General features: G+C 39.3%; 1 protein-coding gene across 3 annotated transcripts; it reads right to left on the minus strand.

The window, feature by feature from the left end:
- Positions 1–286: 286 nt before the first annotated feature.
- Positions 287–4,957, minus strand: Mterf1 (mitochondrial transcription termination factor 1). 3 transcript variants are annotated; one of them, XM_055612767.1, is made up of 2 exons: positions 4,898–4,957; positions 287–1,554 (listed from the first exon to the last, which is right to left on the minus strand). In XM_055612767.1, exon 2 carries the CDS (start codon positions 1,532–1,534, stop codon positions 365–367), a length of 1,170 nt encoding a protein of 389 aa, XP_055468742.1. In that variant the 5' UTR covers positions 1,535–1,554; positions 4,898–4,957; the 3' UTR covers positions 287–364. The 3 variants fall into 3 exon arrangements, with proteins under 3 accessions (XP_055468742.1, XP_055468741.1, XP_055468743.1); XM_055612766.1 differs by having other exon boundaries at positions 4,937–4,943; XM_055612768.1 differs by having other exon boundaries at positions 4,886–4,906.
- Between the last annotated feature and the right edge of the window lie 9,766 nt (positions 4,958–14,723).

A 14,723-nucleotide genomic window follows, 5' to 3' on the forward strand; every position in this document is an offset into this window, starting at 1 on the left:
CTGTGAGTTTTATGACCTATAAAACAAAGGACCCACAGACTTATTATACACGTGTCTGTCGTAAAAAAGCAAAACTCTTGGGCCAGCAAAATGGCTCAGTGAGTAAAGACACTGCCTCCAAGCCTGATGACTACGTTTGTCGCTGAAACCCACACAGCTGAGGGAGAGCCAACTCCTAAAATCTGTCCTCAAGCCCCATGTGTGCCTCAGAATGCACACACACGGCCACATGCAAGCAAACACACACACACATGCACTATGCACACAGAACACGTACACAGATAAATGTAATCTTAAACATTTTTAAATATTTATTAAAAAAAATAAAATTCTCGTTTTTGAAAAGCCCAAACTGGAACTAGCACTACACGTCCAAGGTTCCTTGAGACTCCCCAAGCATTTTTCTCAATTTAGCTTTATATCTTTTCTGACTCAAGGACAGGAGGGCAATGTTTGATGTACTCAAGTCATACCCAGCATGTACCAACTCTTTGATTCGAGTTTTTAAAGTACTTATGCTTAAGTCTAAAACTCTCGCATTTTTAATTATTTGTGAAATGCTGATTTTTTCTTCCATAAGGCAGTCTATTTTATCATTAAACTTTTTCTCTGACAAGAAGACCACATTCAGAGAGCTGAGGACAAACTTCTGCACCTCCTCCTCAGTGCATCCAAGAGAGAGCAGCTTCTCTTTGATATTTGTGTAGTTTTTTTTGGTGCATTCATTGGAAAGGTCTAGGATCTTAGCTCCTGGGCCACAGATCAGAAGCAGCAGATCTTCTTTGTCTAAGTTAAACGCTGACTGTAAAAATTCAATGTTAGCTTTCACCCGTTTGGTGCTCTGAATTAAGATGGAAGGATTTTTAGAAATTATCATCCTGACAAAATCTGGGGGATTGTTGTGACCTAAGGACGTACTGGTCTTCTGCAAAAATTCAACCATTTGCTTATTCAAACCCAGACTATTGGAAAAGGCTCTAGGAGCTCTGGTCAACAGTCGGCAGAGGCATTTAGGAGTCAATCCAACTGAGCTAAGGAACTTTATATTATTCTCTAAGTCTAGGTTGTTATTAGACCGAAAAAAGGATTCAGGAGAACGCTCCAAAATATTTATAATTTCAAGGTCTGATGCCATAATCTTTCTCCACAGATCCCACCGTCTGGAAAGACTTTCATGAGTGCGTGTTATGGCTCGTGGGTATCTTGAGATGATGCTACCAATCACTCTGTCACTAGCTCCTTTGGATAGAAGGAATATCTTCAGCTCCTGCTCATTCGTGACCATCCTGTTAAACACTCCAGGCTGTCGTCTCCTTGCCAAGTCAATATCAACTCCCATGGTGAGTAGGTTGTTCAGCCGGTCCTCGTTCTCCAGAGGCGTTCTCTCTTTACTGTCACTGTCACATTTCACACTAAAAGGCCTAAACAGAATCAATTTGAGGAAACGTTCCGCTGAATATTGCAGCGTCCAACCTCCTGAACTAAAGACAAAGTTCCTTCTCACACACCAGATGTTTCTTGATGCCATAATCATCGGATAGCCCAAAGTTTTTGCTGTGTGAAATAACATATAATGTTAAACTATGAATGCCTGTGTTAATATACCAATGACAATATTATGATCCTTTAAACTGGGGCCTTTCTAGAAGCAAACACCCATCCCTCCAGCTTTCTTGGTGCTGCACTCAACCCCTGCCTTACTGCTTCTCCTGGATACCTACAGACTTAGGGCTTTATCACTTTCAACATAAAGAGATGCAAAATAGCACCACTACCACCCTAAAACTGTCCTGACCTTTCATTGTTTTTATTTCACTGTGCCTGTTTGACTAGAGAATGAGGTCGCCTCTCCATCTCCCTCTCTTCAGATTTCTTTGGTTTCTGGCATTTCTGTTTTTTTCCTAATAAATGGCACTTTCACTACCATCCTGCCTTTCAAGTTTGCCAGATGTCTGAAATGACCCTGCCCAGGAACATTTCTGGTCACCTTGATCTCAAATTCTAAATGTAGCCCTCAAAAACATATCAGATTGTCTAATTTCCATCTGTAGTGTCTTTTTTTTTTTAAAATAATACCCTTTAAACGGATTACATTGAATATATATATGCTTATAGAAATCTCTGGATGACGGCCGCCAAAATCAATCTCTAAACTAATTTCCATCTTCAAAATGACAAAGTCAATGGAATGGAGTGTAACTCACTAGTAGATCAGTGGTGTGGCATATACTTAGCAAACATGAGGCCTAATCCCCAACCCCAGAAAGGAGAAAGGGGAATTAGTTTTCTAATTAAGGACTGTTAGGTCTTAAACCTGGGACAAGTGGCTAACTGAAGCATCCATTTAACATATCAAAGCTGACCTGGCTGTTAGATTCTCCCATCATCCCTCCGTCCCTACCTGATACAGGGTCCTCCTGGCCGGTATATCCCACCCCTACCCTGAACTCTCTAGCCCAGGGGCTGGGCTGCCCTTCCTCCAGCTGCGCTTTTTTTTTTTTTTTTTTTTTTTTTTTGCCTTTTGGCCTCTTGGCCTCTTGGCACCACTCAAGGTTCCCCTCTCTTTCTCTTTCCTTCTCTCTCCTCACATGACCTGGCTCAGCCTGCCAGTTATGTCTACTCTACATTCTTCCAGACACCTCTGGCTGTTTTCTCCCTCATATCTATAATAAACCTTCTCCTCCACCATACCTAGGAACAGTAATCTCCTCCTTTCATTTTTTTTTACATTCAAGGGTGTGGCCCCTAGTAGAACAAACACTCCATGATAGTCATATAACCAAAGGAATATAAGCAACATTAACTGAACTCAATGGCTTTGAGAGAGACAGTGAGAGAGAACACAAAGTTGAATGGTTAAGGAATGATGTGGATCTAGAAGTCTGTGGAGGAAGTGATTTAACCAAAATATACTATATTAAATTCTCATGTAACTAATAAAAATACATATCTTAAAAAAAAAAAAAGGCTCTAGCTTGTACAGTCCAACCTTTTCCCTTGCAGACACTCATGGGTGACCTCTGCTGGATAACAGGACTATATACTATCAGCTTAAAATCAGACAAGTTTTATAAAGAGCCTTATAAATAAGCATGCAAAAATGATCCAATATGAGGAAAGAACAGTATAATTCTTAAACTATACTTGCCTTGTCCTGTGAAAATTTCTACTTTTCCTACATTTCATAATATATGTCACTGAATGATATGTACATTAAAAAAAAAATCAGTCACTACCTATACAAAAACTAAGCCTTCAGTTTGAAGATTACTACCCTGGACAGGGCATTCTCTTTAGATGATTAAACAGATTAACATTCCACATAATACAAGAGAAATACCAAGACTCCTAACAAAAAGGTTTAAAAAAAAATCTATTAAGGTTTCTGTTAGATCTATCACAAGCAGATTTGTTTCTCTTTATAGAACATAGCTTCCAAGTAAGTATCTTCTAAATGAATCAACACGCCCAAAACTGAACTGAGCATCTGTGAAGCCCCCAAACCAGCCCTCCTCTGAGGGAGTCATTTGAGATAAGCATCCATGAAGGCTTCCCTTTTTTTCCTTCTTCCTTATCCACTCAACTTTACTCAAAAACAGTAACAAAGAAATCTTATTCTGAACATCCTTGCCATTCTAGTCTCCTTGTCTTTGCTGTCTTTTCATTATTTTTAATTGACATTCAAATAATGGACTTTGTTCCTATAAGTGTATATGAACATATATATATACACATATATGTATGTACATATATATGTATAATTACATATATAAATACATATATATATGTATAATTCTATATTGGAAACACGTCCTATTATTTTTCCTCTTAATTCCCTTGTTCCCTGTCCCCTTCTTGTTAGACCTCTTCCTCCTGAGAGTTCTTACTACTTTCATATCAAACTCACACACACACACATCTTTCTGAATTTCACTTATTTTGTTAAACTGTCTTTTCTTTCAAGAAGGTTTTGTTTTGTTTTGTTTTTATCCCAGATGTATGGCAAGGTCTTGTATAAACACAAACTCCTTTTAAAAACAGACTGTTGAGCTGAATTTGTAACCTCTGGCAATAGGACTGAGTAACCTAATGCATTTTTTTTTAAAGTAACTATCGAATGATTGACTTCAAACTTCCTCTAAAAACAAACCATTTTCTTAAGGTATGTTAAATTTCAAGACTATCATGAAAATCTCGGGGACTGTCACTAGTGAGGTCTAAAGAGAAAGACTCGTGTCCCCTTCTGTCCCACAGTTGGGACAGCTAACGTGCTTTTAAAGAAAATAGTTGGGTGTACCACAATTCAGCTAATCTTTTGACACAGCATTTAAGCGTAGAGATTTTTACAGAATGACATTTCCACATTGTACTTGTCGTAAGATAAGAGACTTTGGATCTCTCCAGAAAAGGTAAGAATGTTTCTACCAACACACCTCCAATCCAGAAAAGAAAAAGACAAAATATCGCCAGTGTAGTAGAGAATAAAGAGGTTCAGCCTAGACACCTCCGCATCATTTTTGTGAGATGTACTACCTCTCGCAAACTAAACATTTCTCAGTCAAAATGAAAATAAAACGGCCCACCTCCACCATGCTGGGGGAAAGGAAGCGGAATCACAAATGTATTTTAACACCGGAACTCAACGTTTCATATACACTTTTTTTTCTTAATACACCACATACACAATAACGTAATGGGCGGGCACTGTGCCAAAAGTTACAAATTCCGACAGAATGCCGCGCTCCTTTACTATCTTAAGTGTAGAGTGCAAACCACTGTACCCCCCGGGTCCCCAGGGCAATTCTGCAAAGGCCTTTAGCAATGGCACTGTCTAGCTGGGACATGAGACCCGCTTAAGAACACGACAGCAGATCCCCAACCTCACCCCGAACCGTACTTTACACTCGCGTTCTGCATCAAAGTTCGTAGTAGATACCTCTTACTTCCGCCTCTAGAAGCACAGAAGCAATAGGAGGGCGGAAGTAGAGACTAACTTCCGGCCTCCTGCCGGGCGCAGCGTTGACGTCATCGGCTCTGCGCCGCCCCCAGGCGGTGGTGCCTAAATCCTCTCTAGTCTGACCGCGGGAGCCCAGTAGAGGGCGGCAAGAGACCGTTGTGGATGCCGTAATGGCCTGTGTGCGTGGTTCCTGAATGCTCTTGCTGGGGCTGAATATCCTGTCTGTACCAAGGAACAGGTCTGGTTTTGAGCTCCCTCTCCCTCTTAGATTGCTTTATAAACTTTTTATAAACTATTTTTTTTTGCAGATTCTTTTGCATTTTTCTGATTACTTTGGTGTAATAATAAAGAATTTAAATTATTAATAATCAGTTTACCTGGAAAATGAAACTATTGACCGCAGTTCTTTCAAGCTTTAGGGGTAGGACTTGAAAAATATTCCTTGCCTGTGTTTATTTCTTCAGTGGACATTTACTGAGCACCTGTCCACCTCAGGCCTGTTTCACATTCATGAATCTAGGGGAAAGCAATACACAACTTCTGCCTTCTAGACCTTAATTCCAGTGGTCTCACTTCTGCCTAAATAATCTTTCCTTGGCATGCCCCACACATTTCTCTTACAAACGCCAGGAGCTGGCTTAAGCTACGTCGTTGAAGAAAAAATGTGGCCGAGATATTAAAAATTTTGGAAGATAGGAAGACCAAAGGAGGGACTGAAAAGTGAGGAGCAAACGAGTAAAACCAGAACTAGAAAGAATACTATAGAGTTTTTCCAAGACATTGTTCTGGAGTTCTCATCTTGGGTTGTTTGTTTGATTTTTTTTTTTATGATGATTAAGTCAACATTGAATCAAATTTGTGTTACTATGCAAATCTCTCTCTTTTACAGTTTCTTTTCTGAAGAGATGATGACACAATGATGCTTGTGATTTTAAAGGACTTCACTTGAAAGAATAGGGAAGTTTACATCAAGACAAATCCCACCCTAAATTAGACTTAAAACACACCAGTATTAGACTGAATGTTAAGTTCAAATGCCAAGTCTGTGCTATTTTTAGAATTGCATCTGCCCTGTTATAACCAAGGTTAATAGTAATGATATAATAACAATAACAATAATTAATGAGAAGTATGCCTGCCTGGCTAGATTTTCCTTGGGAAGTTCACAGACCCTTACTTTACCACTTATGTTTGACTCAACAAAACCAATTAGAGTCAAGGAGGAATTAGCCCTCTATTCCTCTAAGAGAACCCCCAGTTAAAGGACCACCATTCATAGACTCTGGGATTCAATCAAAAAATTCATTTCTACCTCCCCCTCAATTACACAAATCTTCCAACTTCCTGCAGTTTCACTCAAGGTCGCTGTCTTGTTAGGATTGCTATTGCTGTGATGAAACACCATGATGAAAGCAACTTGGCGGCGGCTGGGGGCCGGTATTCAGCTTATGCTTCCATGTCACAGTTCATCATCAAAGGAAGTCAGGACAGGAACTCAGAGCAGGAACCTGGAGCCAGGAGTTGATGCAGAGGCCATGGAGGAGTGCTGCTTCCTGGCTTGCTTTTCATAGCTTGCTCAGCCTGCTTTCTTATAGAAATCAGGAACTCCAACCCAGAGATGGCAGCACCCACATTGCGCCCGGCCTTCCCCCATCAATCACTAATTGAGAAAATGCTGGACTTTTCTACAGCTGGATCTTATGGAGACATTTTCCCTAATCATCCCTCCTTTCTGATGACTGTCATGTGTCAAACTGACATAAATCTAGCTAGTACAGTCATCAAGGGAACTTCAGTCTCTACCAGGAAGGTTCTTGACTCCTGCCCATGGCTGTCTTGTTTGCATATGAAAACTCTGGTTGTTACCCAGAGAGCTTAAAGTAACTCACATATTGCACAGTAACAAAGATGCTACCTCAATTTCTTTCCCTTTGAAAACAGTTACTTTCTGATGACCTCACAGTCCTAAAGATTTGCTCCCTTTGAAAATCTTTTGATTTCCTTTGAAAAACAGTTGCTTTCTAATGATCTTACAGTCCTGAAGATTTACTCCAGGCAACTCACTCTCTCTGAAAAGTGCCTAACTAGAGTCTAGAAAGGTTCCTTGAGTCAGATTTCCTATTATAGCAAAGCCTTTGGCAAAGAACTGGATATTGGCTTAGGAAACTTGCTGACTGCAGACCTGAAGGGATCCTGGATTTTCATGGGAGTTAGGCTGACAACATAAGCAGGACAGATTTGGCCAAGAGAAACAGAATAATCTTTGAAATCCTATTCAACCATATGAGTTTAAATGCCTGTAGGATGCTTTGATACTACAGAACTATGCCTTTAATCAATTTCAATCTTATTGGAGAATTTATCTCAACAGAGAATTGGGAAGCAAGTACTCAGAGAGGGGCATCTTCCTTCTTCAGAATTCCATCCTTAAAGATGTATTCCTCACTCTTATAGTACAGTAGTTTTAAAATTCAATGTTTTAAAAGATGAAACATTAAGCTATTGGTGGGAAATTTTCCTTTAAAAAAACAACCAAACAAACAAAAAAAAAAACACATATAGTTATTATTATCTAAAGCTTGCAAGCTCATTTGTATATTATTTTCTCCATTCTTTCTTCCTGTTTTTAATATTTTACTATTTTATCCCCCTTCCGTGTGTGTGTGTGTGTGTGTGTGTGTGTGTGTATCTGTGTCTTTACACATGTGTGCATGCTAGTACCTTTGGCGGCCAGAAGAGGGCAACATATCTCTGAAATCTTCCCAAACCTTCTTTCACATTTCTGTATAAATAGGAATACTCATTCCCATTTCTGTATTTCTGAGCATGTTGTTCATTGTAACTCTAAAGTCATTCTGTCTGTTTTTAAATGACTTTAGTAGATATATGTCTGTCTCCTTGCTGTTAAACAGCAATTTCTTGTAGACTCTGTGGAATCCAATGGAATCCAATTACCAGTTGTTTTCTCTTCCTCTGGCTGTGCTAACTACACATGACCCTAGTGCACACAAAACCCAGAATAACTGAGTCTTCCACTAAAGTAATTTACATCTAAAAGCATCAAAGAAAAATACTTACAAAGTTTACGTGTGTGTGTGTGTGTGTGTGTGCGCGTGTGTGATCAAAGCACCTTCATTTGCATTGTTAAATTGACTGGCTCACATTTTCTTTTTTCTGAATGGTCCCCAGAACTTCTGACTCTACTATTTTTTGTCCTAGTTCATCTATGTTCTGTCCTGTGTCCACACTGACATCTCTAACATCAGCATGAGTCTCAACAAAGTAATTTTTCATCTATATCCCTAAATTGTTGAAATAGTGAGGAATGCCTACCTATGGCAAAACCTATTTTGCCAATAAGGGGGTTTTTTATTCTGTTTTTCAGAGAAGGTAGACATAAAGGGCTTAAATAATTAGTCTTACATCATATAGCTAAAGTGTAAGCAGATACTACACCCTTACTATCTGAAACCAGAGTCTCAGCCCAGAACCGAACTCTGCTAATCTCTAGAGCGCTTAATACAATGCCTTCCCTGGTGAGTGCATAGAAATTTTAGTTAGAGTAAAATAGATCTGCATTTTTTTTGAGAATTCATAAATATGTTAAACCCCAGAATCGTGAGGAGAAAAGACCAAATCCACAACTTTTCAATTAAAGCAAGCTGTATTTTGAGGAACACCCAGGGCTGGCCAGCCAGCTGCCTCACCCTAAATCTGAATTTGAAAGAACAGCCCTTTCCAACCTCTTGAAGTCTCTTTTAGAGGAGAGATACAGTGTTACGTGGGTGAGAGAGTTGGCTGTTATACATTGTTAGAATGATACAATGAAAGGGAAGGAACAAAAATGGGGTTTGGTGTAGGATGAAAAACATGTTTTGCAGTTTAGAAATTTTGCAGATCAGACAGGAACTTACTCTTAATTACAAATGAAAACTTCAAGTTGCAATGATTTAACACAGCACAAGCAGGAATTTATTCTTTAACCAAACAGAAACCTTAATCTGCAAAGGACAAACAAACTTCTTAATTACAAATAGAAACTTAACTTACAAGGACTTAACACAGGACAAACAGGACTTTTTGACTGTCGGAACTGCAAACAGAACCCTTAACCTGCAAGGTTTATTTTTTTCTGTTTTGGTCTCCCATTAACTTGAAAGGTACATAGTTCCTGTTTTGGCCTCACAATATTCAAGTCTAATATATCTAATTAACATTTTCCTGGATATCTGCAGCTTTCTTTTTTCCAATATTAAGTAATGTATTGATTTAAAAAAAAAAGATTTATTTATTTATCATTCATGCAATATCCTGCCTGCATGTCAGAAGAAGGCACCAGACCTCATTATAGATGGTTGTGAGCCACCATGTGGTTGCTGGGAATTGAACTCAGGACCTTCAGAAGAACAGCCAGTACTCTTAACCTCTGAGCCATCTCTCCAGCCCAATGTATTGATTCTAATACTCTGTTTATTCATTTTGCATTTAACCATTAGTTGCCATTCAATACTTACGCATCAACTGTGTGGTCATGAGAGAAGAAATGAAACACGAGAAATAGCCCCTCTCTTTAACGTGTCTAGTGAGTTATAGTTCAAACACAGGATTATATCAAATCATATCCAAGGGCACTTTCAGTTCTAAAACTCTGAAATTCTGTCCAATGGGAACTTCTGTCTCTGAGCAGAAGTAGTGTGGTTATTTCTCAAGAAAATGGCTTATTTTTCCTCCTATCCGGTGGACTCAAATCAATGCAAATGTATATATATATATATATATATATATATATATATATATATATATATATTCTGGTAAGTTTTAAGCTTCCTTGCTGACTGTTGGAAGTGGAAAGTAGGTGCCACTTACCAGCCACAACCAAGAGGATGTAGATCCAGCCAGAACAAAACAGAGTTCGCTTCAGCACCACCACCACCACGAGATGGATGCTTAGCCTTGTCACCTCTGGCTCACATCACGCAGATCTCAAGCCTCGCTGCGAATTCATATCACCAGGGGAGTTTTTATGTCACTGGAGCCCAGCCTCCACCCCCAGGGGTTCTCATTTAGTTGGTTTGACATAAGGATCAGATAATGGTGTGACTGTGTTTTATTATTATTATTATTCCTGGCAATGTATACGCAGAATTTAAAACTACTGTATCTTGGAAACGAGAGCCTTAATTTGTACCCACTGTCTACGACTAAATTCAATAGGGAGGCTAATTCTTTTCCAAGTCAAGGAGAATGAGAGGATTTTTAGGCAGCAGCACCACAGTTCAACAGCCGAGTTAATCCCACAGAGGCTCGGACTCCTGGTTCAAGTAATTACGCATCGTAATCAACGCATCGTTGCTGTTGTTGATTGTGATTAAACTCTTCCCTCAAAGGAACATGAGAGGTAGAAAGGGAACAAGTTTCTAAAGAGTGAAACAAAAGATGTCTGTTCTAATGTCCTCCTGCTACCCCTATGCCTGCTCAAACCACTTTCACAAAGTTGTCCCACAGAATCTGTCACTTAGAGACAGGAACCTGTAGGAAGTTCCATGACCTAGCTGCTCTTGCATACACCTTGTGTCAAGCTCAGCACTGCCCTCCATCTGCCTATGGCAGCAATATATAGGATCATTCTCGGAGGTGGCTCCTCTCCATCATCTATTTTCTCCTTCTCTTGTAATGTACCTAGCCAATTTAGGAATCTTTTCTCTTTGGGTGCCACTACAAACCCCTTCCATACTGCGCTTTAATCATGCTTATGTGAGGCCTAGTAGTGGTGGTATTTTGAAACCAAAAGAAAGGAAGGCTGGATGGTTTTCAAAGTGAAATTTTGACATAGAAATGAAAAATAACCCTTAGAGTACATAAAGTATTAATAAAATTTTCAAAATCTTTATAAAACTGTTTTTAGTGAAACCCTTTCCTCAGAAACCAACATTCAGGGCTGGTTTGGTAGTACTCATTTATCTACCAACACTTGGCAGGCTGTGGCAGGACAGAGTGTCAGGGCAGCACAGTCTGGTCTAGGTTCATTAAAAACAAGCAAGGAAACAAACAAATGCAACTTTAGATAGTAAAGAAAAAAGAGGAGTGGAGGGAGGGAGAGAGGGGAGAGCAAGAAGGAGAGAGACAGAGGCTAACACAGCATAACTTATTATTTTAAATTCCTTAACTAAGAAGTCCAGCTTTCCAGTGTCAAAGGAGGCAGTCCCAAAGGAGAGACAAAAATAAGGCGGCTATTTTTTTCCTTATTATTGTTAGCACAAGATCTCACTACATAGCCCTGACTGCCCCGGAAATCACTATGTAGACAAGATTAGTTTTCAGATGTGCTTGCCTCTGCCTCTTTGAAGAACTGGGATTAAAACCTGGCTGAAGGCAGGCTTTGGAGCCATGTTTCTGGATTGGTAACTTTCCAGCTTCCAATGAGATGGAGCTTGCCACTCTTTAATGATCTCAAAGTAAAACAGAAATATGTGCTCTTTCAGTACAATGTGTTTTATGAAATAACATCCTTGTACTCAGTTACTATGACAGTGTCTAAGACAATTCCCATTATTATGCCTACAAGTATTGTCATAAAATTGTTTTTCAAATTCAAATATTTTCTAATTAAAAATAAGCATCCGAAATATATTTTACTTCCTTGAAATTAAATATAAACTTGTACTTGATCTTTTTCTCTTTGTCACCTAGCCAGTGTGAACTTCTGTGAATGCTAATCTCATAAAAAGAATTTCAGAGCCTGGTTTGCAAAGAGTCCAGGACAACCAAGGCTATACAGAGAAACCCTGTCTGAGGAAAAGAAAAAAGAAAAAGAAAAAAAAAAACACCTAAAGGGAGGAAAAAGAATTTTATGGCTGGGCATGGTGGTGTACACCTTTGATCCCAGCATTCAGGGAGACAGAGGCAGGCGGATTTCTGTGAGTTCAAGGCCAGCCTGGTCTAGAAAGTGAGTCTAGGACAGCCAAGGCTACAAAGAGAAACTCTGTCTTGAAAAAACCAAATTAAAAAAAGAATTTCAGATTCTTTTTAAATTAAAGCACATAAAACAGTTCAATATTTCTTTATTATGCAAGTGAGAATGTGCTCTCTGTTGTGCAGTATTGCAAGAATGATTTGTGATCCAACTATTTTTGGGACATATTAAATTAGCCTTTGTGAGTCAGGTGTCCCAATGTATTTAACTAATTGCTTGCTTTATCCAACTCCCTCCTTAAGTTTCTCCTCCGGATACATTACACCTACAGTCTAAATTATTCATCTCACCAAACTTCCTAACCTGACAAAACCTCCTGCTCTCTAAGATAGAATGCTTTTATGAAAGCAAGCCTCAGCTCAATAAATACTTTCTTTTGTTAAAGAGAAGTGTAAAGAGTCATCATGTCTAAATATAGATACTTAGAACTTCAAATTTATCAGACCATATGTTGTACCAACCCAAGGTTCAGGAAACGAAGCCGGCCTTCATCTGGGGGTATGTATTGGTACAGCCATTCTGGGGGACTAAGTGCCAGTGCATTTGTATGATGGTGGAGCTGGAAAAACATCTGCAGAGGAGAAACTGATATGGACTCCAGAGGGATGGAGGGCAAAGGGAAAGCCTCTGTGAACTGGCAGTGGTCGGGCCTGCCTGCATTTGCACCTGTACTGTGAGCGAGCATGTCGGGGTGTGAATTGTTTTCTGTGGTACTTAAGATTGTTTAAGGAACTTAAGTACTGTGAATTTTTTTAAGAATATATAGGATTCGGAAGTTTTCACCTTTAAGCAAGACAGCATTTTGTGAAAGTGTTAAGACCTTTGTAGTTCTTTTCCTCTTGATTAAAGTGTTAACATTTTTTTTTCTCTGATAGACGTGCACTTCATAGTTTTAGAGTTTGAAAATGCTTCTAAAATTTGAAATTCATTTTCAGAAATAAGGTTTTTATTGATTTCTTAAGTTTTTTACAAATATCGCTCAAATTTATGATCTATAGCATATTTTCAATAATTAAAATTTTCATATCTTCAGAAATGTATTAGAATATTTTGCTAAAAATAACTCTGACACTATCTTGTATACTGAAGTAATTTGATACAAAAAACTCCAGGGCCAAAGGAAGTCTCTTCTGTTTTCCAGCCATCAACACTCTGCTTCTATTTAGATGGAAGAGATCCAACTACAATGGCATATTTACAAGGCAGTAAAGTTTTTAACTGTTTGAGTTGAGAGATCTAAGACTCTAGTTATTTAGCATTATTTGAAGGCTATTTAGTTTTGGTTTTGATTTTGGTTTTTTTGTTTTTGTTTTTGTTTTCTTACCTATTTTTTATTTTTTATATTAATTACAGTTTAATCACTTTGTATCCCAGCTGTAGCCTACTCCCTCATTCCCTCCCAACCCCACCCTCTCTCCCTCACCTCCTCCCATGCCCCTCTCTAAGTCCACTGAGAAAGGAGGTCCTCCTCTCCCTCAATCTGACCCTAGCCTATGAGGTCTCATCAGGACTGGCTGCATTATCTTCCTCTGTGGCCTAGTAAGACTGCTCCCCCATCAGGGGCAGGTGATCAAAGAGCTGGCCACTGAGAACATGTCAGAGACAGTCCCTGTTCCCTTTACTAGAGAACCCACTTGGATACTGAGCTTACTTGGGCTACATCTGAGCAGGGGTTCTAGGTTATCTCCATGCATGGTCCTTGGTTGGAGTATCAGTCTCAAAAAGACCCCTGTGGCCAGATTTTTTGGTTCTGTTGCTCTCCTTGTGGAGCTCCTGTCCCCTCCAGAACTTTCTGTCTCCCCCTTCTTTCATAAGATTCCCTGCATTCTGCCCAAAGTTTGGTTATGAGTCTCAGCATCTGCTTTGATACCCTATTGGGTAGAATCTTTCAGAGATCCTCTGTGGTAGGCTCCTGTCCTTTCCCTGTTTTCTCCCTCTTCCAATGTCCATCCCCTTTGCCTTTCTGAGTGAGGATTAATCATCTTAACCAGGGTCCTCCTTCTTGATTAGCTTCTTTAGGTGTACAGATTTTATTATGTTTATCCTATATTATATGTCTAATACCCACTTATAAGTGAGTATGTGTGTCTTTCTGCTTCTGGGATACCTCACTCAGGATGATCTTTTCTAGATCCCACCATTTGCTTGCAAATTTTATCATTTCCTCGTTTTTTAATTGCTGAGTAGTATTCCATTGTGTAAATGTACCACAATTTCTGTGTCCATTCCTCAACTGAGGAGCATCTGGGTTGTTTCCAGGTTCTGGCTATTACGAGTAAAGATGCTACAAACATGGTTGAGCAAATGTCCTTGTTGTATACTTGAGCATATTTTGGATATATGCCTAGGAGTGGTGTAGCTGGATCTTGAGGAAACACTATTCCTAGTTGTCTTAGAAAGCACCAGATGGATTTCCAAAGTGGTTGTACAAGTTTACATTCTCACCAGCATGGAGGAGGGTTCCCCTTTCTCCACAACCTCTCCAGCATGTATTGTCACTTGAGTTTTTGATCTTGGCCATTCTGATGGGTGTAAGGTGAACTCTCAGGGTCGTTTTGATTTGCATTTCTCTGATGACTAAGGATGTTGAACATTTCTTTAGGTGTTTCTCTGCCATTTGATAATCCTCTACAGAGAATTTTCTGGTTAGCTCTGTACCCCATTTTTAATTGGATTCTTGTTTTGCTGCTTTTTAACTTCTTGAGTTCTTTATATATTCTGGATATTAGCCCTCTGTCAGATACAGAGTTGGTGAAGATCCTTTCTCAGTCTGTAGGCTGCCATTTTGTTCTG

This window comes from Psammomys obesus, unplaced genomic scaffold, assembly GCF_907164565.1.
Source record: "Psammomys obesus unplaced genomic scaffold, mPsaObe1.curated_primary_1811, whole genome shotgun sequence".
Lineage (NCBI taxonomy): Eukaryota > Metazoa > Chordata > Mammalia > Rodentia > Muridae > Psammomys > Psammomys obesus.